The 23,275-nt window shown below is 48.2% G+C and overlaps 1 protein-coding gene across 1 annotated transcript in view; it reads left to right on the top strand.

Moving 5' to 3' along the window:
• The window catches only part of WNK4 (WNK lysine deficient protein kinase 4), a 53,528-nt gene extending 31,039 nt beyond the window's left edge, over window positions 1-22,489 (top strand). The window contains exons 7-20 of the mRNA XM_056863369.1: window positions 180-513; window positions 1,281-1,390; window positions 1,500-1,558; window positions 1,828-1,969; window positions 2,859-2,975; window positions 3,095-3,271; window positions 3,755-3,806; window positions 11,251-11,403; window positions 12,492-12,982; window positions 13,588-13,687; window positions 14,075-14,390; window positions 14,486-14,691; window positions 15,560-15,660; window positions 22,418-22,489. Of these exons, the coding sequence (XP_056719347.1) occupies window positions 180-513; window positions 1,281-1,390; window positions 1,500-1,558; window positions 1,828-1,969; window positions 2,859-2,975; window positions 3,095-3,271; window positions 3,755-3,806; window positions 11,251-11,403; window positions 12,492-12,982; window positions 13,588-13,687; window positions 14,075-14,390; window positions 14,486-14,691; window positions 15,560-15,660; window positions 22,418-22,420 (2,361 nt within the window). The 3' untranslated portion in view covers window positions 22,421-22,489. The remainder of the gene's footprint in view (window positions 1-179; window positions 514-1,280; window positions 1,391-1,499; window positions 1,559-1,827; window positions 1,970-2,858; window positions 2,976-3,094; window positions 3,272-3,754; window positions 3,807-11,250; window positions 11,404-12,491; window positions 12,983-13,587; window positions 13,688-14,074; window positions 14,391-14,485; window positions 14,692-15,559; window positions 15,661-22,417) is intronic.
• Window positions 22,490-23,275: the final 786 nt, after the last annotated feature.

The raw sequence follows: 23,275 nt of genomic DNA, 5'->3' as shown, positions 1-23,275 counted from the left end.
GGCCTGGCGTTGGAGGGTCCTGCAGCTGCTAGGGGGTGTTGTGGATACCCCCCAACAGTGCCAACCTAAGCAGAGTTACACCCTTCTGCGCCTGTTGACACCAATGGACTGAGAAGGAGGCTATTCTGGTTAGGACTGTACTGTAAGTCTCCTTTCTGCTCCATCTCCCCTGCCAACAGGTGACGCTGGGCTTTGTATGTGAGGCAGACTACAAACTGGTGGCCCGAGCGGTGCGCGAGAGAGTCCTCGCCATCAAGCGCCAGCGCGAGAAGGCCAGGCGGTCCCAGGAGGAGCAGAAGAGGCGGGAGCAGGTGTCCACCCCCCCTCCGGACATCCTGCGTCTGCTGGAGCTGGGCTCCCCCCCGCCTCTCAGCCCGGCCCAGGCCTCCACGCCGACCACGCCTGGGTCCCGGGACTCGGCACTCGGGCCGACTTTCCCCCCAGAGCCAGAAGAACCTGAGGTCGACCAGCACCAGCCCTTCCTGTACCGGCACAGCTATTCTTCTGCCACGTGTACGTCCCCTCTCCTTTCCTCCGAGGTCACCTTGCCCTTTGCCCCTTGGTAGCAGTGGCTGGACACCGCAAGCTGGGGCATATTAGCTCCTGCTGCTGCTGGAGTTGCACTGCAGACTCCTGGAACGGGTATATAGGCTGTGGAACTTGAACACCCTGAGGATTCCACATGCAGTTTTAAAGTTGTTCGTCACTCTTATGGCTATGAAGGTAAAATTGGGTAAAGTGGAGGCAATATGCTTATGACTTAGGAACACTGACCTGCTAGAGGTCAAACATTAGCCGACCTCTTGGAAGCAGAACCAATAAACACTAAGGTCCAACCAGACCGACTTCTTTGCCATTTTAAAACATGGGCCACTGGAGGAAACGTGCTGGGCTGGTGGGATGGTGGCGAGCCAGGCAACTTCCAGTGTGGTGTAGTGGTTAAGAGCGGTGGTTTGGAGAGGTGGACTCTGATCTGGAGAACCGGGTTTGATTCCCCACTCCTCCACATGAGCAGCAGAGGCTAATCTGGTGAACCGGGTTGGTTTCCCCACTCCTCCACATGAAGCCAGCTGGGTGGCCTTGGGCAAGTTACAGCTCTCTTAGAGCTCTCTCAGCCCCACCTACCTCACAGGGTGTTTGTTGTGGGGAGGGGAAGGGAAGGTGATTGTAAGCCAGTTTGATTCTTCCTTAAGTGGCAGAGAAAATCGGCATATAAAAACCAACTCTTCTTCTTCTTTTCCCCTTTTGCATCCATACCTTCTTCTCTGTTTCTGCTCCAGCGGACTGTGAGACAGACGGCTACCTGAGCTCCTCTGGGTTTGTGGACTTGCCTGATGTGCCCCAGAGTCTCCCCAGCCCAGCAGCTGCCCCTGAGCCCTCCTTCACTTCGGTGAGGCAAAGTGCTGCTTCTGGGGCAGGCTGTCGGGTTAGAAGACACCCCAGGCGCCTGGAGCTGGGGAGTTGCCCTTCAGTCCCCCTGTTCTTCTTTGTCCCCACAGAGCATTGCCGTGAGCCTGCAACCCGTCTCCACCAGCGACTTCTCTTCCCCTCTGGACAGGTAGAAAGGGTGGGGCTGGAGAGCTGCGGTGGGGTTTGTTGGAATGAAATGCACAAGGGTGCTTGAACTGAGGAGATTGTGAGTGATGGCCATGGCTGCTAGCCTTGCAGACTAAAGGGAACTTCCACATTCAGAGGAAGGAGGCAACATCAGGCAGGGTCTTGGCCTCAGCCCTGAGACAGGATGCTGGTCTAGATGGACCATTGGCCTGATCCAGCAGGGCTCTTCTGATGTTCTGATGTTCTTATGTTCTGATGACTTTTAAACAGCTACGCATCAGATGTGGCATCTGGCTTGAGTGACGGCTACGAAGGTCTGTCTGCCGGAGAGTGCAGAGTGAAGCCTGCGGTCAAGCGAGGGTCTGGAAGGTTGCTGAGGCGCCGGGCCCGGTCTCGCTTGCGCATCACGAATGTGAGTGCCCTCTGGGTGGCAACAGCCTTGTGGTGTGTGTGTGTGTGTGCACGTGCTCACACGAGCCCTAATTAACGGGAACTAATCATGACCATCTCCATGTGTTGCTATGAAGGCAAGGGGTTGTCCAGTGGGCAGGTTTCTTTTAATCAGTCGAATGGGGCTGTTTCCTTTAAGCATGAGGCAGGCTGCTTTCAAAATAGGGCAACAAGCAAGTTCAGTGAACTCTTGGTGTTAAAAGGAAAGGCTGACAAGATGGTTTTGCTTTTCATGATATTTATGGATATATAATATTCTATGTTGGAGCATAACACTTGAGACACCCCCCCCCCCCCAAAAAAAAGGCTCTAAAGCAAAACGAGTGTTGTGGGAAATCCCGCTTTTAGAATGTAAATGTAGACTTCAAACAAGTTCTGTCACTTCTGTAATGTTTCCTTTTAAAGGAGAGCCACAATGTTTTCCACCTCCAAGACAAACCATTGTCTACTTCTGGAGAGTCAGTGTGGTGGAATGGTTAGAGTGTCAGACTAGGATCTGCAAGACCCAGGTTCGAATCCCCACTTTGCCCTGGAAGACCTTGGTGGGTGACCTTCGGCCAGTATCTTTGCTGGAAGATAAAATGGGGAAGAAAATAATGAGAGCTGCTTTGGGTTGGGGGGAAAAGTGGGGTATAAATGAAGTAAATGAGTACATATTTGAAAGAAAGTTGCTGTCTGTTCACCCACTGGATTGATCGAAGAGAGCACCGTGGCATCTTTGTGGCTGTTATCACTCTCTGCCCTTCTGGAGGCCCAACTCTGGGAGCCTTTGCTTGTTTTTGGCCACTGGTTAATCCAAAACGGGTTGGAGAAGGCTCGCAGCCCTGGTGCCAATTTCTTTGTGTTTGCAGATCTCAGACCAGAATGACCGGGTGGTTGAGTGCCAACTGCAAACGTACAATAACAAGATGGTCACCTTTAAATTTGACCTGGATGGGGACAGTGCAGAGGAGATTGCAACTGTCATGGTAAGGCTGTGAGGATCTTATTTGGGGTACAGGTGGGGGGGTGGGGGCTGTGGTGGAAATGGACCCCCCTTAGAGCTGTTTTGACTCCTTCCCGCCCCCAACATTCCTGTCCTCCACAGGTTGCCAAGGAGTTCATCCTGAAATCAGAACAAGATGGATTCATCCGACGAATCCATGATATAATTCAACGTGTGGAGACCCTCCTGCGCAAGGATGGGAAGAGCAAAGACCAGGAGGCTGTGGGCAGCCCAGGGGGGCAGGGTCTCTCCTCTCCCTTCGCTGCTGACGGATTCTCTGTGAGTGACAGAGCCACCCATGTTGGGTGAAGAAGGCAAATGCAATTCCAGGGAGCTCAGCGCTTCTGTGGTTACAAAGAATCCCGGCTGGGATCCCTTTTGGGAACCTAGAAGTGCAGGGGTCTTTTTAAAAATAGGCCTTACACCCCTCTCCTTGCCCCCACCAACTGGGGGCTGTATTGGAACAGCCCTCAGAGGGGAGCCTGGCTCCCCCGAGGCCTTCTTCTTCCTTCACTGCCTCTCCTCCTCTCCTGTCACGGAGGCTTTCTTTTTTTAAGAAGGTCAGGAAACCCCACTTCATGAGTGGGGGAATCAGAGGCACGGGGGCAGTTTCCAGGGAGCCTCTGGAAAGGAAAAGCCACTTTGCATGTGCACAGAAAGGTTTTTGACATTTCAGGCTCACACCACTGGGGGCCGGAGGAGGCAGGTGTGGTTTCTCTTTTCTCTGTACACCACCCAAAATGTCCCCCTGTCTCCTTTCAGGGCCAGCTGCAAGACCTTTCACGCTCCATCTCCTCGTCCTCATCTCTGAGCGGTATGTGACAGATCTGCATTCATATGTTCTCCTTCAGGACTGCCCACAACTGCTCATCTTCGCCAGGGTCAAGAGTTCAAAGTAAAAAAGAGGACTCTTGTAGCACCTGAATGACTGAACAGCTTTGTTGTGGCCCAGTGGACCAGAGCTTGATTAAGCCAGACCAGAGCCCACTTCGTCAGATGTGTGAAGCCCATCCTCAGCTGGCAGATATAGATACACGAGTGGGGGCCTACAAGAAACGTGCAGGGCCAGGGGACAGTGGTGATGGGGGGGGCAGGGAGGGAGTCTGGCAGCGATGGTGGTGGGGAGGTGGACCTGGCAGCGGCAAGGATCCCAGGAGCTGTGGCGGGCCTGGCGGCCATGGAGGGCTGCCCAGCTTTGGTGGTGCTCAGGGGACGGCTGCCTGGCATTGGCAGCAGTTGCAGAGGGCTGCCTGATGCCGACACCCCTGCGACTGGCCTCACAGGACCTGCTGGAGTGGGTGGGGATGATGGGGCGGAGGTGTCTCCGCTCCTGGACAGCACTGCTGCTGCCAGCTCCCATGGCGAAGAGGAGGCAGGCAGCCTGGGCCCCAGCAGCAGCTGCCTCACCGCTAGGCGCTTCCCAAATGCTGGGGGTGGGTGGGGGCTCTGAGACCTGTGTCAACAAAGGAGGTAGGTGTACTCTCAAAATGCAGGGTTTTTTTTTTAAATCCCAATGTATTTTTTCAGAGTTTCATGTTGTTCTGCAAACCTGGAGAATCAAATCTGCAGAAGTATTTGTTTTCTCAGTATGGGCCCGATCCACAGATATAAGTATCTGCAGATGGACCCACAATTGGCTATCAGATATATGATGATGGGCAAAGAGAAAACAATTGTGAAAAGTGGGGCCAAAAGGCTCTGAAATCTATGCCTCTTGACCCCACAGTGTTTCTTCCAGATGCCCATGTATCTGTATCTACCAATTGAGGAAGCACTTCACACCTCTGCTGAAGTGGGCATTAAAGCTTATGCTGCAGCAAACCTGTTCATCTTTATAGTGCTCACAAAATACTTTTTTGGTTTGCTGTAACATACCAGTCCTTCTTGGATTTTAAATAAATGTAGCATCCACGTTTTAGGATAGCAAAGGGTCTTCTTGGTGCTCATTCAAGCGGGGGGTCTTACTGAACTTCGTGACAACTCTGGTTTGGTTCAAAAGGTTCTCTTTTCTTTTAACAGAAAACAGAACCTTTATTGGCATTTACAGTAACAAAACAAACAGGTAAAGCAGCTAGATATGGATCTAAAAAAAGAATGAATACACAGTTCATCAGTAAATTTTATAATAAACAATTAAATGAGGGTTCCCCTCCTTCTTTCTCCCTCCAATAGGACCTTGGCCAGGAACTCGGCTACTTGAGTGGTAACTTCGAAGCTTTTGTCATCCAATAAATGGCCTATGTTTCCAGTAGTCATTGCAGTAGTAAATTGAGGAAGAGAGCTAATTAAGCTGCATCGAAGCTGTGTGAAAGGTGGACAGTACAAGAGAATATGTTGTATTGTGTCAGGTTCTTTGCATTGACACCTACAACATCTTGCTTCGCGTGGTATTCCCTTGTATCTACCACTAATAACAGCTGAAGGAAATATATTAAATCTGGCCAACAAAAATGCTCTATGGTGAGAGGGTATAGTTAAGTTAGAAAAATACTGGGCCATAGAGTTTATCTAATAAGAAAGGCCTTAAAAACGAGGGGAGCAGATACCTTCAGCACCAGCTTTTATTATTTGGGATTCACTGTCCCATATCCTTTTTTGGATTGTCCTAAAAATATATACCGTATTTTTCGCTCCATAGGACGCACCGCTCCATAAGACGCTCCCGGGGCTGCCTGACTCCGCGCCCCGCTGCCGCTGCGCTGGGCGGCTGGGAGGGGCCTCCCACCCACCCCAGCTGGCTGGCTGCGTTCAAGCCGGCTCCCAGGGCTGCCCGGCTCTGCGCCCCTCTGCCGCTGCGCTGGGCGGCTGGGAGGGGCTTCCCACCCACCCCAGCTGGCTGGCTGCATTCAATCCGGCTCCCGGGGCTCCCAGCTACCCAGCGTAGTGACAGCAGAGCGTAGGGGCGCAGAGCCGGGCAGTCCCGGGAGCCGGCTCGGGTGCTGCCAGCCAGCTGGGGGGGTGGGAGGCCCCTCCCACCTCCCCAGCTGGCAGGCGCCATTTAAGCCGGCTCCCGGGGCTGCCCGACTCCGCGCCCCGCTGCCGCTGCGCTGGGCGGCTGGGAGGGGCTTCCCACCCACCCCAGCTGGCTGGCTGCATTCAAGCCGGCTCCCGGGGCTCCCAGCCACCCAGCGTAGTGGCAGCGGGGCGCAGAGCCGGGCAGCCCCGGGAGCCGGCTCGGGTGCTGCCAGCCAGCTGGGGGGGTGGGAGGCCCCTCCCACCTCCCCAGCTGGCTGGCGCCATTTAAGCCGGCTCTCGGGGCTGCCCGACTCTGCGCCCCGCTGCTGCTGCGCTGGGCGGCTGGGAGGGGCCTCCCACCCCCCAGCTGGCTGGCAGCAGCTGAGCCGGCTCCCGGGGCTGCCCTGCTCGGTGCCCCTCTGCTGCTGCACTGGGCGGCTTGGAGCTGGCTGGCGGCATTCAAGCCGGCTCCCTGGGCTGCCCGGCTCTGCACCCCGCTGCCGCTGCTCCGCTGGGAGGGGCCTCCCGATGCCGGCCCTGGCGTCCCGGCTCCGTGCCCCTCTACCGCTGCGCTGGGGGGCTGGGAGGGGCCTCCCACCCCCCCCAGCTGGCTGGCGGCATTCCAGCAGGCCCCGGCGTCCCAGCTCGGCGCCCCGCTACCGCTGCGCTGGGGGGCTGGGAGGAGCCTCCCACCCCCCCAGCTGGCTGGCGGCATCCCAGCCGGCCCGGCGACCCAGCTCGGCACCCCGCTACCGCTGCATTCGCTCCATAAGACGCACTGACATTTCCCCTCACTTTTGAGGAGGAAAAAAGTGCGTCTTATGGAGCGAAAAATACGGTAATTCACTGGAATTGGACAAGGAATCAAGATCAATCCCGAGTGATCTGATCCTATTTAAGATAAGCCGAGACCATCTAGAAACAGTTGAGTCAGCATGTAAAGCTGCCAATAAACTACTGGGGGGGTATCGAAAATGAGAGTGTAACCAGTATTTGATAGTAGTGATCCAAGCACCAGATTCTATAGTGTGCAGACCCAGCTCAGCTCACAGAGAAAAATAGCAAACAGAGTTTGTGACGCCAAGGATGCGTCTCAAAAAAACTGCCCTGAGACGCTCCACTTCTTTATTAAAACCCTGGATCCAAACTGGGATTCCGTACAAAAGTTGCGGGATCACAGTGGCTTGGACAATCTGTAAGGCGGCCGGAACAAAATGGTTATCCTTCTTATAGTAAAAACGAGTTATTGCAGCCATCTTGTTTTTTGCCAAGGTAAGGGACTGATTATGGTGTGCAATCCATTTTAAATTATAATGAAAAAAGACCCCCAAATATTTAAACGTTTTCACTTGTTCAATTTCTCTTCCCTCAATTTTCCAAACTGATTGCTTCCAAGTCTTAGAAAAGATCAGAATCTTGGTCTTATCAAAATTAATAGATAGGGAAATCCGTTTACAGAATAGGATAAAAGAAGCTAACAAACGTTTAAGACCCATCTTTGAAAGGGATAGGACTCTTTTCTTTTATGGTTTCTCTATGCTTGGGACAGAACTGTGGCTGTCCTTTGCCCTACCGCCCATATTAATCGAACACCATCGAATTTGTGCCATTGAAGTTGATTTCTGTGCTTGTATCATTTGCCAGTAAATGGCATAAAATGGTAGATAATGTAAAAATGGCTTGAAATAAAGGATAGAAATAACATTTGCCAAAGAAAACAGGCAGGATGACAGTGCCTTCCCAGCTGTGGAAGAAAATGAAAAAAATACATACTCCTTCATTCATGGGTTATTTATTGCATCTCTGAGAATTCTCCGTCCAAAGGAGTGTTCTGCTTGGGGGGGCGGGGGTGAGCAAGCATTTCCCTTCGTGGAAGGTGTCATGATGCGGCTTCTCAGGGGGTTGACTTGGTCACTAGTCCATACAAGATCAGAATGAGACTGGACCAACACGTTCCTGTAGCAGGCTTTGGATAAAAGAGACCTACAAGGATAGGCGTTATGAGTGGAAACCAAAGGCAAGTGTGGGGTAAGTACCCTAATAAGCCATCCCCATCCATTTCTCCTCTAGGCTCAAGTTTTAGAAACTTCGGGTTTTATTCAAGTGGCAGTCTTGGAAATCTTTTTTTCACTTGAGAAAATTATAAATCTGTCACAAGTTGTGAGAGCGCGTCTCGGGACTCGACCCTTCCCGCACCCCTCCTCAGACACTTCCCACCCTATCCCTGAGGGACTTCCAAGCTAGGTCGACTCGCCCAGACAGGAGGAACATCCGGCCACAAAGACGAGCACTCTCTTATTTGAATATATTGGGTCATATCTGATGACTCTTTTCTGCCGGTGGAAGAATCAGCAGAATGGGGCCATTAGTTACAGCCTTCAGTTCAGCTGAATTATGAATGATGGGTCTGCCTTCTTCGAAATACTTCGATTAAAATATATGGTATAATTAGAGATTGTTCCCTTAGCTATTCTGCAAGAGGAACTAAGTACAAGTTTATAGAATCATAGAATCATCGAGTTGGAAGGGACCACATATTGTGTAACTGAACTTAAATTGGGAAATATCAGGAGATATGAATTGATCTAATTCAGAATGTTAGGAGTAATTAAATTACCAAAGTTAAAAAATCTATTGTAGGATTGACAGATTTGGTTTATTATAATGAATTAGAACTGAATACAAAGAGAGAAACATGGATATTAAATGGACTGAGGAGAGGAGAGGGGAAGTTAAATATATATACCTGCTTAGAGATAAGATAGAAATCTTTTACATTATGTATTTTGTGAATTGAAAAATAACTAAGACTAAATTAATTTGAAAATAATAAAAAAATTAAAAAAAAAAAGTTAGAAGGGACCACCAGGGTCATCAAGTCCAACTCCCTGCACAATGCAGGGGGTTTAATCGAAGTACTTCGATTAAAATATATGGTATAATTAGAGATTGTTCCCTTAACTATTCTGCAAGAGGAACTAAGTACAAGTTTATAGAATCATAGAATTATCGAGTTGGAAGGGACCACCAGGGTCATCAAGTCCAACCCCCTGCACAATGCAGGAAATTCACAACTACCTCCCCCCCACACCTAGTGACCAGAAGATGGCCAAGATGCCCTCCCTCTCATCATCTGCCTAAGGTCACAGAATCAGCATTGCTGCCAGATGGCCATCTAACTTCTTCTTAAAAACCTCCAGGGAAGGAGAGCTTACCACCTCCCGGGGAAGCCTGTTCCACTGAGGAACTGCTCTGTTAGAAAATTCTTCCTAATGTCTAGACGGAAACTCTTTTGATTTAATTTCAACCCGTTGGTTCTGGCCCGACCTTCTTGGGCAACAGAAAACAACTCGGCTTCATCCTCAATATGACACCCCCTCAAGTACTTGAACATGGTTATCATATCCCCTCTCAGTCTTCTCCTCTTCAGGCTAAACATACCCAGCTCCTTCAACCTTTCCTCATAGGACTTGGTCTCCACACCCCTCACCATCTTTGTTGCCCTCCTCTGGACACGTTCCAGCTTGTCTACATCTTTCTTAAATTGTAGTGCCCAAAACTGAACACAGTACTCTAGCTGAGGTTTAACCAGAGCAGAGTAAAGCGATACCATCACTTTGCGTGATCTGGACCCTATACTTCTGTTGATGCAGCCCAAGACTGCATTTGCCTTTTTAGCTACTGCATCGCACTGCTGACTCATGTTCAGTGTTTGGTCTACTAAGACCCCAAGATCCTTTTCACACACACTACTGCTCAGACAAGTCTCCCCCATCCTATAATTATGCATTTGATTTTTCCTACCTAAATGCAGAACTTTACATTTGTCTTTGTTGAAGTGCATTTTATTAGTTCTAGCCCACTTCTCCAGCCTGTCAAGATCATCCTGCATCTTGGCTCTGTCTTCTACTGTATTTGCTACCTCTCGCAATTTAGTATCATCTGCAAATTTAATAAGCATCCCCTCTATTCCTTCATCCAAATCATTTATAAAGATGTTGAACAACACAGGGCCCAGCCCTGTGGAGTTCCCTGAGGAACTCTACTAGTCGCTTCTCCCCAAGTGGATGAGGAACCATTAACTAGCACTCTTTGGGTGTGATCTGTCAACCAGTTGCATATCCACCTAACAATAATAGGATCTAAATCACATTTTCCCAATTTGTCAACTAGAATACTACGTGGAACATTTCAGTATAGAAATAGAAAAATTGAAAATAATACAGAAAAGTTCTGGGTGGAAATACAAAATGTTGATAAAACTACCTCATATATACTATATTATTCTGTCCTTCTTAGAGAGTATATTATGTCATATCTCTACCCTCTTAATATATGGTCCTCTTTTCTACTTTTTAGCTTATTCTCTATATTGCTAATATTTTTAGCATTAGCATTAATTTATTTTAAATTTAATATCTAATTATTCCTTTACATAAGCCTATATCTACCCAAACTCAGTTTTGCTTGTACAGCATTTTAACAAGCATATGAGTAATAAAGCTTCCTGTTGTTTTGAAATTCTTCATTTGGTCTTTTATTCGTTTGGTTTGCCAGCCTTTGCCATCTCACTGCATCTTCTGCTAGTTGACTCTTCCATTCCTCCACATCTGGACATTCATCCGTCTTCCGTTTTGCAGCCAGCACCACTCTTGCTGCGGTGGCCATGTGTCTGTACAATTCTTCTGATGATTTCACAACATCAGCTGGTACTGTCCCTAACAGGATATACTTGGGATCCATTGCAAAGTTGACTTTCAAAATTATTTGAATTTCTTTGTGGACATCTGTCCAATTTTTTTTAATCTTACAAGACCACCAAGTGTGGTTTGGCTCTGGTAAAAATTGATAAGCTTATGGCCGTCTGTTGCAGTTTTATCTGAGCAGAAACAAACTTCAGTTGCTGATTCCTGGTGATGGTCCTTAGGACTGAAAGGAGGGTCTTCTTGCTGTTGCATTTTATATCATGTTGTTCTTGCATGATAGCCATAGTTTTAGCTTTATTGTACTTTTTTTTTTTTAAGTCCATAGTCAGAATGAGATGGAAGGGTACATTTCCCCCCACTGTTTCAGTACCTGCTCATGGATGAAAGGAGGATTCCGTTTTACATCAGAGCTGAATTACACATTCAAAGAATTGCAGTTTCTTTAGAAATGGCTTTAGCAGGTGTGTGGATGGGGGCCACGTGACCTCAGGTGGATGCTCAATCTAGAAATCGTTGTGGTAATACTGAAAGGAACGCCTGATTCGCAGGAAGGGGCTTTGAAATTACATCCCAAGACTCGATGTTTCTTCATTTCAGATCTGGGCTGCTCCAGCCCTGGCCAGTCCGTCTCATCCTTTGGCCAAGCATTGTTGGTGGGGACCCCGACTGAGAACGAACTCTTCAGCCCCTCGGACCTGCCAGCAAGCACCCAAGCCTTTGGGAATCCTCTGCTTTCATTGCCACCCGAAGGTTAGAATGGAACAATTTCCAGCTGTTCCCGTTTACAGGAAAGGACCCAGCTGGGCAGGAAACAGGGAACTGAATCACTTTGACTTCTGCTAGTCTGTGGGTCTTTGGTGCTTTGTAATGGCTGAATCCTGTCTGACTGTCCAGGTGGCAATACAACGGATGGCACGTTGCAGACTAATAGCTTTTGAGAGGGATGTGTTTGGCACATCCACAGATTCTGACATCCTAAAATGTTAAAAGTTTTTTTTAATTAGTCCATGTGAGTTAGAGGAACCTTTTAAAAGCATGTAGGTAGATTCTGATGAATGAAGCAGTCCTGTGGAGAATTAACCCCGTCTAAGACCCCTGAAATGAATATATAGGAGTAAAATATTGTCGAAGGCTTTCACGGTCAGAGTTCATTGGTTCTTGTAGGTTATCCGGGCTGTGTAACCGTGGTCTTGGAATTTTCTTTCCTGACGTTTCGCCAGCAACTCTGAAGATGCCTGCCACAGTTGCTGGCGAAACATCAGGAAAGAAAATTCCAAGACCACGGTTACACAGCCCGGATAACCTACAAGAACCAATATAGGAGTAAGTTTGCACAGGCCTCCATGCTAATCTCAGAAGCCAGATGAGGTTGGACCATGTTTACAGTGACTTAGACTGCACTGGGGGGAGGATTTCAGTGGATTGTGTAGTCCCCCATCCAGCCGTCCTTCTCCATCCTTCTGTTCCCCTATTTCTTTACCAAATAGTCTATATTCTTGGGAAACTGAGAATTCTGTTAACAAAATAAATTATTTTAAATAGTAAGAGATTATACACACTCCCCACACAGACATGCTGAATGTGCATTATTTGGTCACACAGTTTTTCTGCTCTAGTACAAAATGTGTAGGGGGGGGGGCAGAGAATTAACTGAGGGCCCAAGGCGAAGGGGAAGTTGGGAGGGTCAAGGGTGGGCAGAGTGCATCAGGGCTCTGTGGCTGTGCTAGGAGGGGGGGGCGTGTTTTGCCACAGGGCCAGAGAGATTCGGCCTCCCTCCCCTGCCTGCCTGCCTTCCAGCCCCAGTATCCACCTAGGACTTTTTGCCTTTCTCTTTGCAGGTGGCCCTGGTATATCTGTGCAGCCTTGGCCTTCATATCCCAGGGGGGCCACAACTCCTCCCTGCCTGCTCCCCATGGCCCAGCCGACGCCCCCACCAAGTGCCCTCCTTCCTCCCTTGTCCCTTGCTCCTCCCACGATCCCATCTGTTAGCACCGCTGGGCACACACCCCCTCTCCCTCTCTGGACCTCCTCCCCTTCCCCTTCCCCATCCCTGTTCTCTCTTGCCAATGTCTTCTCCCTAGCGGTGATGAGTGTGGCCCAGTCGTTTCTGCCCGCTGTTTCTGGAGTCCCTGCCCAGACAGGCCCTCTCTACACCTCCCCCGTCCCACAGTCGCCAGGGCTCTGCCCACCTAGCCATACTGCTGCCCATTTCATCTACCCGGAGATGGGACCTCCTGCCAAACCAGTCCAGCTCTTTGGGTCACAGGCATCTCCAGGGCATCCGCTGCCCTCCAACACCTCCGCCTCGGGGAGTCCTGACAACAGCCTGGTAAGCAGGGCTGGAATGGAAGCATTTTTGCCTATGAGTTGTGGGTGGGACAGACAGAGAAGGTAAAGTCTCTCCACCTCAGCACTGAACGGAGTAGAAAGAACAGCTGCAAGATGCAGGGGAGGGAACTGGTGCTCTTCCATGAGAGTGGGTCTCGTCAGCGGGTCTGTTTGCCGGCCGTTGGGACAAAGTTACTGAGCTTGGACAGCATTTAAATCTCTCCCCAGTCAGCAACTGCTTGGCCGGCTTTGGGAAAGCTTCATAGCCCTCATTCCTGCATCTCCACAACAGAGATGTGAAGAATGTGGGCTTCTAAGTTCAGGGGTACCTACAAAATAAACCTGATATTGGGACTTTAAAATATTTTAAGCTGGTGCCTGAAAAGTTTGATGCTGTTGCCTCTCTGGAATACAGGCATCTTGCTCTCCCGTTCTCCCCCTACCCCCATCCTGGCTTGGATGCTGGGCCAGGCCCAGGGCCTGTGCTGATTCTGCTGCCTGGGGATCTTGAGGCCGTCTGCTGTCCTGGGAATTAGGGGACTCGGAGGGCAAGGAGGCAGGAGCATAAGGGGATACGAGTGCCCTGATCCCTCCCTCTCTCAACAGGTGTCTACTTCTACCTGTCCGCATCCTGGGTCACATTTGCTTGTACTGGATACTCCTGCCCCTGACTCCCAGTTTGCCCGGCTCTCCCCCATCAATGAAGGTGAGGCATGCTCAGAGGGACGGAAGGGTGTGTGGCTGAGACCAAAGGGTTGGTGCCTGTGTTGGGGGCCTGGGGCAAGGCCTGATTCTGTTCCATGGAGAATGTCAAATGACAACAGATCTCTTAGGTAGGGCAGACAGCCTTCCCACATGTGGGGAATGGAGGGGATGTCTGCCTGGTGTCTTCCAGGGTCTTCACATTAAAGGTCAACATAGACAATGCGATGATTTATGCTCCTGGTACATGCAGTGGGAGAAGTGTTGACGATTTATTTTGGAATTATAATAAACTTAAGAAAAACAATTTTTGTTGTCCCCCCCCACCACACAAATTCCTGCGGGAGGACTTGCCTACCCTCCCCGCAATGAACCTGCCCTCAACCTCCAGAGCCCAAGCTACAGATCCTGGGCCGCTTCCACGTGACGCCAACACGGGATGTGCCCCCCGAGACTCCCCTCAAGAGCAATGGGCCCAACTCCTCTGGTGCCTCGGAGTCGGACAGTGGCTCTCCAGGTGGGACACCGGTCCAGGAAGCAGAGGAGGGCACCACTCTGGTGGCAGAAGGAGAGGGGGAAGGGGAGGCCCTTCCCACCCTCCATCTCTGGACGAACTACCTGCAGAGCACCTCCTATCCAAGCAGCGACGATACGGACAGTGCCGAAGATGACGAAGTGTGGGAGGAACTGCAGCTCTTGCGCCAGAAGTGAGCAGAGGGCGAGGGGCCCCCTTCCCCACCGCTTGGTGACCACCCTCTGACTGACCGACACCCCCTTTCTTCCTTTTCTCGCTTCTGCTCAGGCACATGTCTGAAGTACAAACGCTCCAGGCCCGACAGAAGCAGGAGATCGAGGAGCTCTATGCCCGCCTGGGCAAGGTGCCACCTGCTGGCATCGTGTCCCCTGCTGCCATGCTCTCCCACCGTCAGCGCCGTCTCTCCAAGAGCAGCTTCAGCCCCTTCTCACGGCGCAACAGCCTGCAGCGCCTGGATGCGGGGCAGCCCCAAGGTAAGCCCCTTTTGCACCCCCGCCCCACACCCGAGGGAAGCAGAGTCCAGTAAATGGGACACTGCAGCCTGCCTGGAATGCAAGGTGGGCCACTCTGAAAGCCCGGCTCGTTCGGCTGAAGTTGTCATTACAAATGTTAGAAAAACTGGGGAAGTTATTTGCCTTACACATCTTCAGAAATCAAGCAAGCAAGCTTTCTGAAGCAGAGAAAATCCTCCCCCCCCCCTCGCGTCCTGGCTACATATATGCCTAGTGAAAAGGTGTGTGGCATCTGCGGACTGTGCAAGTGGCTGCAAAGTTTGGCTTAATCAGGCTGTCATAGCAATTTGTGAGATAACATGCAAACCTTGGAGATTCAGGATGTGGCCCGAGATGCACATTTGATGTGGATAATGGGAACATGGCCGGGGTGGCGGGGGAGGGGGAGCCAAAGCCAAGAAGCTTTGTATAAAGTCAACCATGAATCTTTCAAGGGTAAATTCTCCATGAAAGGAGAAAAGGGAGGAGTTGAGGTAGAAAGGTTAGGTGTGATTCCCACAAGAAATTGTAAGAATGAACAGTTATACCCTGTGTAATCTTTCCCTTAAGAATTCCCAGTATAATTTTCCCTTAAGATATCTGAAGAAATGGGCTGTGACTCACAAAAACCCATACTGAAATCAATGTTTTTAGTCCTTAAGGTGCCACTGGACGTTTGTTTGATTTTGCTATGACAGACAGAATTTTGCATTCAAAATTTCTGGAAGTGTTACATCTAGAAATGCCCCATTTAGTTATTAGCAGAGGCCCTAGAGGGTTCTTTAATGGCCTTGTACATTTGTTCTTTGTAACCCCTCTGCTTTTACTCGCCCTGTTGACTCCCCTGCAGGGATCATGAGGAGGAACTCTGTCAGTGGAGGGAGTGCCGTCCTCTCCCAGGAGCAGCGGCAAGGCAAGGCAGTGACCTTTGCCAGCGACGTGGGATGCATGGTGAGACATGTCTTCTGGGGTCAGTAGGTGGCCGTGGGAGTAAGCCAAAGCATGCCTACTCAGAAGTAAGCCCCATTTTATTCAGTGGTGCTTACTTCCAGGAAAGTGTTCTTAGGCTTGCAGCCCCTGAGTCCTTGGCCAGAGGCTGACCCTGCCTGTGTTGGGCAAGCTAGAGAGGGAACCAGCTCTGACCTGCCTTGATCTGAGAGAAAAGGTGGTGTCATCAGGTCCTCAGGGGTGCCTTGGATACTGATTGGTCTTCCTTTTTTAAATCTTTGGGTACAGATAAAGAGACGAGTTATGGTGCTTATGAATCCAGTTAATCCTTTGCACCAGGAAGGCATTACCACTGTAGGTTAAGATGCCCACTTTGACTCTGGCATCACGTAAGCAGCTCAAGTAGATGTTGTGGGTGGCGGGCATTACCCCTCCTCCGTCTTCTACCAGCAGTGCTTCTGCTGGCAGAAGAAGCAGATCAGAGAGCTGGGCAGAGTCATGCTAAGCAGCAGTAAATCCATGGCCCAACACCAACACAACGAGTCAGGATATGATGCTGTTTCACCAGAAAAAGGGAGTGCCAAAAATGATCAATCCACCGGAGCCCAGAGCATAGCCACACCCTCTTTTTGCACTCTCTCTCTCTCTCTCCTATGAATGTAATGGAGGCTCTTGTAAATAGCCCCCTCCCCCTGCTCCATCCTGCCCTGACCGTTTCCCAAAGCAGAATGCACCTGGAGGCCTGTTTTGGGTGGGCACCAAACGGAAGGTTCGAGGTGGAGGTTTGTCAGCACGGCCACTGACCTGCTTTTCATAGCTTGTTGCGATATCCCTTCCAATTGAAAACACCTAATTTAAGGAAAACACACACTGGATTTCCCATAAGAGAGATAAAGGGAGATCCTTGTATATGGATTTTGGACAAAACATGATGTGCTGAAGGGAGACCCTAGAGGCCTTTTTTGGATGGGTACCAAATGGAAATAGGATCCCCAGCACTATCAGTGCAATTGTTTAAAATTTCTGTAACCCAGCCATTCTTCATTACATTTCTTCTGAAATCTGGCCAAACTGTATTAATACAAATCATCCTGATTTTGTGATGAATAGAATCCTCACGCTTTCTAATGACCGAATGCTGAACAACCAGCATACTTCACAGTGGTGGCTTTCCCACACTTTTGTCATGAGGATGACCTCAACCAGACATTTTTCTGCCATCCATAGCCTAGCAGGTAGCTCATTCAGACGCCATACAGGTCAGCTGGGAGACTTCACACAGCGTTTGCAAGCAGTGCTTGGACTAAGCACACATCAGTCGTGGGGAAAGTGCCGATCATCTGCTGGGCCCATTGGCTGAGCTCTGCAAGAGGCTGGAGCCCCGTGGCCCCAACTTGGACTGTCCTCTTACTCCTCTAGACCTCCTCCTAGCGGCCCAGGCAGAGCGTTTTATGTCACACACTGAAATGCAGCTACCTCATTTGCATAAGGGGAAGGTGCACCAACAGCGAGTGGTTTATTTAAAAGCATTTTGTAAAAAGTAATGAATACAGAAAAGGGTTCTTCCAATCCTTATATTAGGACATCTGTTCCAATAAGCAATACATTAAGCCCACTTTTTGTCCAGTTAAACTGAAGGCCACAATTTCAGCAATGATATCTATCAGTTTCTATTAGTTTCTGCCAGTTGCAATGCCCTCAGTGCGCCCTTCTTTAATCATGCATAGCCAAAGGTCTTCCAGTGTCGGACCCAAACAATCCTGGCAGCCATTGTCAGGCTTGACCCAGACAGCATCACAGCTAGTTGGAAATCATCATTCATGTGATTCAGTAAAACAGTTAACAGATCAGATGTTACATGGATATCAACAATTTGAGAAATGCCAGATAGAACCTGACACTAACAGTGCTGAAGACAGTGTGGCACCTCCTCACCAAGGGGAGGGGGAAAATCTGCCAGGTGTTTTCATCCACTGAATCTGTTGGCTGAAATCTTTACTCAAGTAGCAACATCATCTTACACTTCTCTTTGAAAAAAAATCTTGAATCAAACCATTCATCTTAATTAAAATCCCATCAAGAATTATAAAACCCAACAGTGCAATCCTATGCATGTTTGTGTGTGTGTGTGTGTTAAGTGCCATCAAGTCGCTTCTCATGGCGACCGTATGAATGAAAGTCCTCCAAAATGTCCTATCTTTGACAGCCTTGCTCAGATCTTGCAAATTGAAGGCTGTGGCTTCCTTTATTGAGTCAATCCATCTCTTGTTGGGTCTTCCTCTTTTACTCTGTTTTAAGTCTTATTGTTTTAAGTCTTATGTTTACTCTGAATTAAGTCTTATTTTATTCAGTCTCAGGGAAGTAGGCTGCCTAAACCTTACTCCCCCAATAATATTCTAAAAATGTCATTCTTGGTGTCAAAATTTAATTATAATTGCATTAATGAGAGAGCACCTTTCTTTCTTGAGTTATTCAGCATCAAAGATTTCCAAACAGAACTTCTGCAGGTTAAACTGAAGAAATTCCATTGGTACCACAACAGAACCCAAATTTATGATCTGAAGCCAGCCTCCTCCCAAATAATACAAATGACACTTACCACTGCATCCATAAACTTAATGATCGTGCATTTTCCCCAGTCAAAAATCTTCATACTAAATTTGGAATTCCTCCTGACCAGCTGCAGAGGAGAGACTGGTGGATGTTGCTTATTTTGCAGTTTGGCCCATACTTCAAAGAACTACAGCAGGTACCGTTTTGTCCAGTTAAGCACTCCTGATAACTCATCCAGCCAGGAGGGAGCCATCCAGAAGTGGGCAGTTGGGCTCATTTAAACCAACCTGTTCCACTCTGTTCCATCCAGTGACCTAACTATTAGCCTGAATAGATCCTTTCTGACTCTAATCCAGTTTTTCTTGCTCAAGGAGAGAATGGAGAAGCAGGTTGCAGCAGACAGGGATGGATGTGGGGGCTGCTGCTCTCTGTCATTCCTTGTTCTGTGTTTCCTGTCCTTTGTTATCCCCCTCCGAGTCACGTTTTAGATTATAAATACATCACACTGGGATCCTTCTACTTTGTAAATTGATGGTGCTATAAAAATGTTGTAGGTTTTCACTGGTTCTCCACTGTTATGAATTACAAGCAAATAAATACGTTAATCAGTGGTCACTCATTCTTAGAAATGTGCTGACCTGTCATTAAAATAGAGAGGATGCTACCACACCTAAAATTTTCTGGGGCAGGGGAGAAAGAAAAAAAACCAGGACCTTATTTCTACAGGAAAGGCAGTGACAGTTATCAAGTGCTCATAATCCTGGACTCATCTCGAGTTCAAATTCCCACTTAGCTATAAAGCTCCTTGGCTAACTGTGAACCAGTTACAACCTGTCAGTTTAACCTACCTCACAAGGGAGTTGGCTCTGCGTCCCACATACACAGTTCTGAGTTCCCAAGAGGGTTAATGGCTAAACTACAAACACAATTAAGGAGTTTTCATCATACGCATCCCACTCTCTAATACTGTTTCGCTAGGGAGGAAAATGTTTGTTGTTTAGATTATGCTTTTAAATCAGGATTGAAGGCCTGCAACAAAAATTCTTAAGTGGCCAGAATCTTTTGAGAAAGGCAATCCAAAAAGAAAACCAGCAATCTAATCCCTGATGCACATAGGGGGACAAAACAAATGGGTAGGAAACTGGTACTATTAAATTAGTAAAAGATAATTTTCTTCCCCTTTCTCCAAGGCCTGGAAAAAGGAATTGGGTTTTTGTGTGTGTTTTATTTATTTATATTTCTATCCCGCCCTCAATCCCCAGCCAAAGCTGCACTCAGGGCGGAGAACAACAAATCATAAGTCCTAAGCCCTATAACTGAGTCTGGAAGCAGTCTGCCAGTGGGCTCAGGCTCCTGACTGCTCTGGTTTGTTCCGAGATCCCTGCTGTTGGGTGCACTTGAAGCATCTCTGCTGCTTTTCCCATAGAACTACCTTTTAAATCATTGGCTGCCTAGATACGATAGATGCCCTGCTTTGGAGACTGTGCAGATAGGTAGTTGTTACCAGCTCTGTGTTGCTGCCTCGCTTTATCTTTTTGGCCTCGTGCCTTCCCCTTCTTGAGTGACACATTGCTCAGTGCATGCATGTGTGTAAGTGTTTGAAATATTTGCATCTCAATGTGGGTGTTCTAGTGCTGCTGTTCAATGTGGGTGTGTTGTTTTATGCCTGATATTATTATGTCCTTTTTAGTACATGACTCATTTCCCTCAATAAAGCTTTCTCTGACTTCACCATTAACTACTCAGTAGTATTGGCAGTAATAAGTCTATCCCTCTGTCAAATGACCCTCCAGTTGCAGCTTGCACTGGCGCATTTCTATTAAGGTGGGCGTAGAACCCAAGACAGCAGTGAGAGGTGGCAAAAACAAGTTTTTCTCCCTTATTTTGAAGCTACCTTAGTATGAAGTTGGAACCAAATTGGAGAGCAGACCCATTCACACAGACAGGTGTCTACAGCACACAGGTAGTCCCCAACCACACAGAGTAACAGATAGGAATAGAATTTCTGCTCAATGATTTACCATCTCAGGTTAATCCCCATATTAAATCTATGGGCCATTAGAATTTCCCCTTCTCTAAATTTTGTGCATCCTTTATTAAGATTTCACAAGCAGTCCCCAAGCCTTACCAGACACACGTAAAAGTTAAAGAGCTACTTGAAGAATGTAATCTGCCTTTGATGAGATGATATAGTCCATCTTTTCGATTCCCATGGTAGTCTATTAAAAACAGTGGGTTGGACCCAGCCAGTCTTTCCACTGATTCCTGCCCACTGCCCCCTCCTTACCACAATCCCTGTCCCATGATCCCTAACATAGCATTTTTCCAGCAGCAGAAAAGCTGGCAGGGTCCAACTCGTTTGTTGGGATCCAGCAGCCCAAGGAGTGTAAGGTCTTTAGCCTGATTTGAGGAACTAAAATATTTACTTCTTAAAACATTTTTCAGTAAGTAGGCATACCCTTGATTCTGTAGATTATTTTTAATGTGCCCTTTCAACCATGCCTTTTTTCAGTTTAACAGAATGATTGAATCCATTTACATTCCATGAAGAATTCTGATTCCCTCAGTTTCCATCCAACAATTCTTTTCAGCTCCATGTTCATTACAGAAGTGTTGCCTCTACAGTGGTCACGTGTATCCATTTCCTCATTTTGGCTGACCGGTAGTAACCTGAGGTCTCAAAGGAGAGGACATTGTAAGAAACTCATCCATTTGCAGGCCATTCTCTAACAAATTTCCTGTAAGGTAGATATTATAAATTCTGGTTGGTTTCCTGTGTCATGCCTGAGTATCAGGATTTAAATCTGCCAGTCTCAAGGGCACCTTGGTCTTCTAAACTTTTCACCCATTCAACCCTGACATATAACTTCTTCAGTTCAAAGAAAAACTAGTAGCCTGAGTATATATATGCTCTCCATGCCCATGGCATACATATCATCTAATGGTAAATATTATGCAAAGTGACTTTCCAAAAATGCAAGTAAGATGCTTTTTCCCCCATGCCGCTGGAATAACTTTGTTTCTTCACATTTTACTTTTGTCTTGCTAATTACTAATTCTAATGCTGTAAGCTGCTTTTCGTTCTCTACTTGCATTCTTTGACTTCTAACTAGACGGATGCAACCAGTTATGGCTTTGAAGATCTTTTATATGATCTAAAAGATTAAAGGAATACCAGGGTCGTGAGGCGAAGGCAGGCCATGGCAAACCACCTCTGAACAACTCTTGCCTTGATAACCCTATGGGGTCGCCGTTAGACAGCTGTGACTTGACGACACTTCCTTGTTTACTTCAAAGATTTGTCTCCCACCGACACTTAGTCCAAACCCTGTTGGGTGATTCACAATAATCCAAATGCACAGTAAATCAAATGCAGAAATACAGCAGTGTCATAAAAATCCACCCCCAGCACAGAACCTCCACATCATCATAACAATTTTCTTCTTCTAGAGCAACCTGAAGCAAACTAAAATCAATTAGGGCCAAAATTAAAGCAGATCCATTCAAATCAGGAGAACATTACAAATAACAGCATCAGGGCAGAAATTAATAATTTATTTTTTAAATTAATCAGCAGGATACAAACAGAAAAACAACAAAAGTCCCTCTTCAGTTCTGGTGCTGGAAGGCATTCCACTACTGTGGTGTAGACTACTTTTGTGTGCTTTATTTTGCTTTCATGGGTTTGACTTCCTCATAATCAGGATTTATTTGGAGGGGGTGGGATGGAGAAATTACCCGTTCTCTTTAAAATCATGAAATATTCCCTTTAAGAATGGAAGCCAAGGTTCACAGGTGCCGCATTCGACCTGGAAATCCCACGGGCACACAGCCACCTGTATGGTCAGGTTTTTGGTTCTTCAACCTGATTTGCCAGGGAGTGACTAAGTCATAGCCTGCTTGCCAACTAAAATATACTGAACATGGTTGATATAAAACAGGACAATTAAAACATTGTCAGCTATAAATGTGCTGCATGAATGGAGAGGGAACGGTTATGGCTTCTCCTCCCTGTGATGGAAGCTTGAGGGAAGGACTTCTGACTGTGAACTGGGCCCAGGATTCAATCTGGCACCCTCTGCACGCAAAGCACGTGCTCTAACCCTGCGCTCCAGAGCCTCTTCTGGCTGCAGAAGGGCCAGGTCTGTGTGTATTTTGTGTCGAGTGTGTGTGTCTCTCTCTCATACATCTCCCCTTCTTTCTGTAGTAGCCATCCTGTCTATAGACTCTTCTGTGGACTACCTCAGCCTGTTGCCCACCACCCAAAGATGGGAGCAGACAGCCAATGAGCAACGTCCTCCTTGGGAGCAGATTGATGCAGCAGCTGCCTTGTGCCAACTGCCACCACCGACTGTGCCAGAGCAGAAGGAACAGCCCCTGGGGAAATCTTCCCACCCTGAGCAAGCAAAGAGGGACCGGCTTCCCACTGCCAGCTGCCTCTTAACAGAGGCTTTGGGGCTGCACAAAGCAGCAAAGGCCCTTTTGTTCAGGGATGCCTCATGTACAGGCTAGGTGCGCATGCCTTCAGTGGCCATTCTCACAGGAGTGATGCTGTAACAGAGGCAGGGTGACCTGCACCTAAGGTCAGCGCTGTTGTGCTGTGCTCCAGCTTCTTACGCTCCCAGCCAGATTAAAGCAGTTTGACTCAGGCCCCTGGAAGTTGGCAGAGGAAAGGTATGCAGGTGCCTTGCTTGGCTTAGTTCCCAAAGCTCTCCAAAATCTTTCCACAGCTGCCTTAAGGGGGAAGCCTGCAAAACATTAAAGGGATTGGGGCTCGTTCGTGCATCGCTTGCCTTAGCCCACAGGTTACTGCTCCTGATAGCTTTGGCACCTCCTCTTTTTACCCTGCCATGTTGATGGGAACTGCCCTTGTAGCTCTTTTACCCAAATTGCAACCTAGTTTGGAAACAAGCCCTGCTGCTTTCATCCTTGTGTATGAATTTTTTAAAATAAATATATATGTATTTTGGAGGGGGAACATTCCGTGCCTTGACTCTTTTTTAAAACTGATGAATGGAAAATTCCCTCTGAGCAACTCCAGAATGTAAAGGCATTTGTGTGTGGG

This window comes from Euleptes europaea, chromosome 18, assembly GCF_029931775.1.
Source record: "Euleptes europaea isolate rEulEur1 chromosome 18, rEulEur1.hap1, whole genome shotgun sequence".
Taxonomy (NCBI): domain Eukaryota; kingdom Metazoa; phylum Chordata; class Lepidosauria; order Squamata; family Sphaerodactylidae; genus Euleptes; species Euleptes europaea.
Note: the sequence above shows the minus strand (reverse complement) of the source record. Positions and strands in the feature narration are given on the sequence as shown.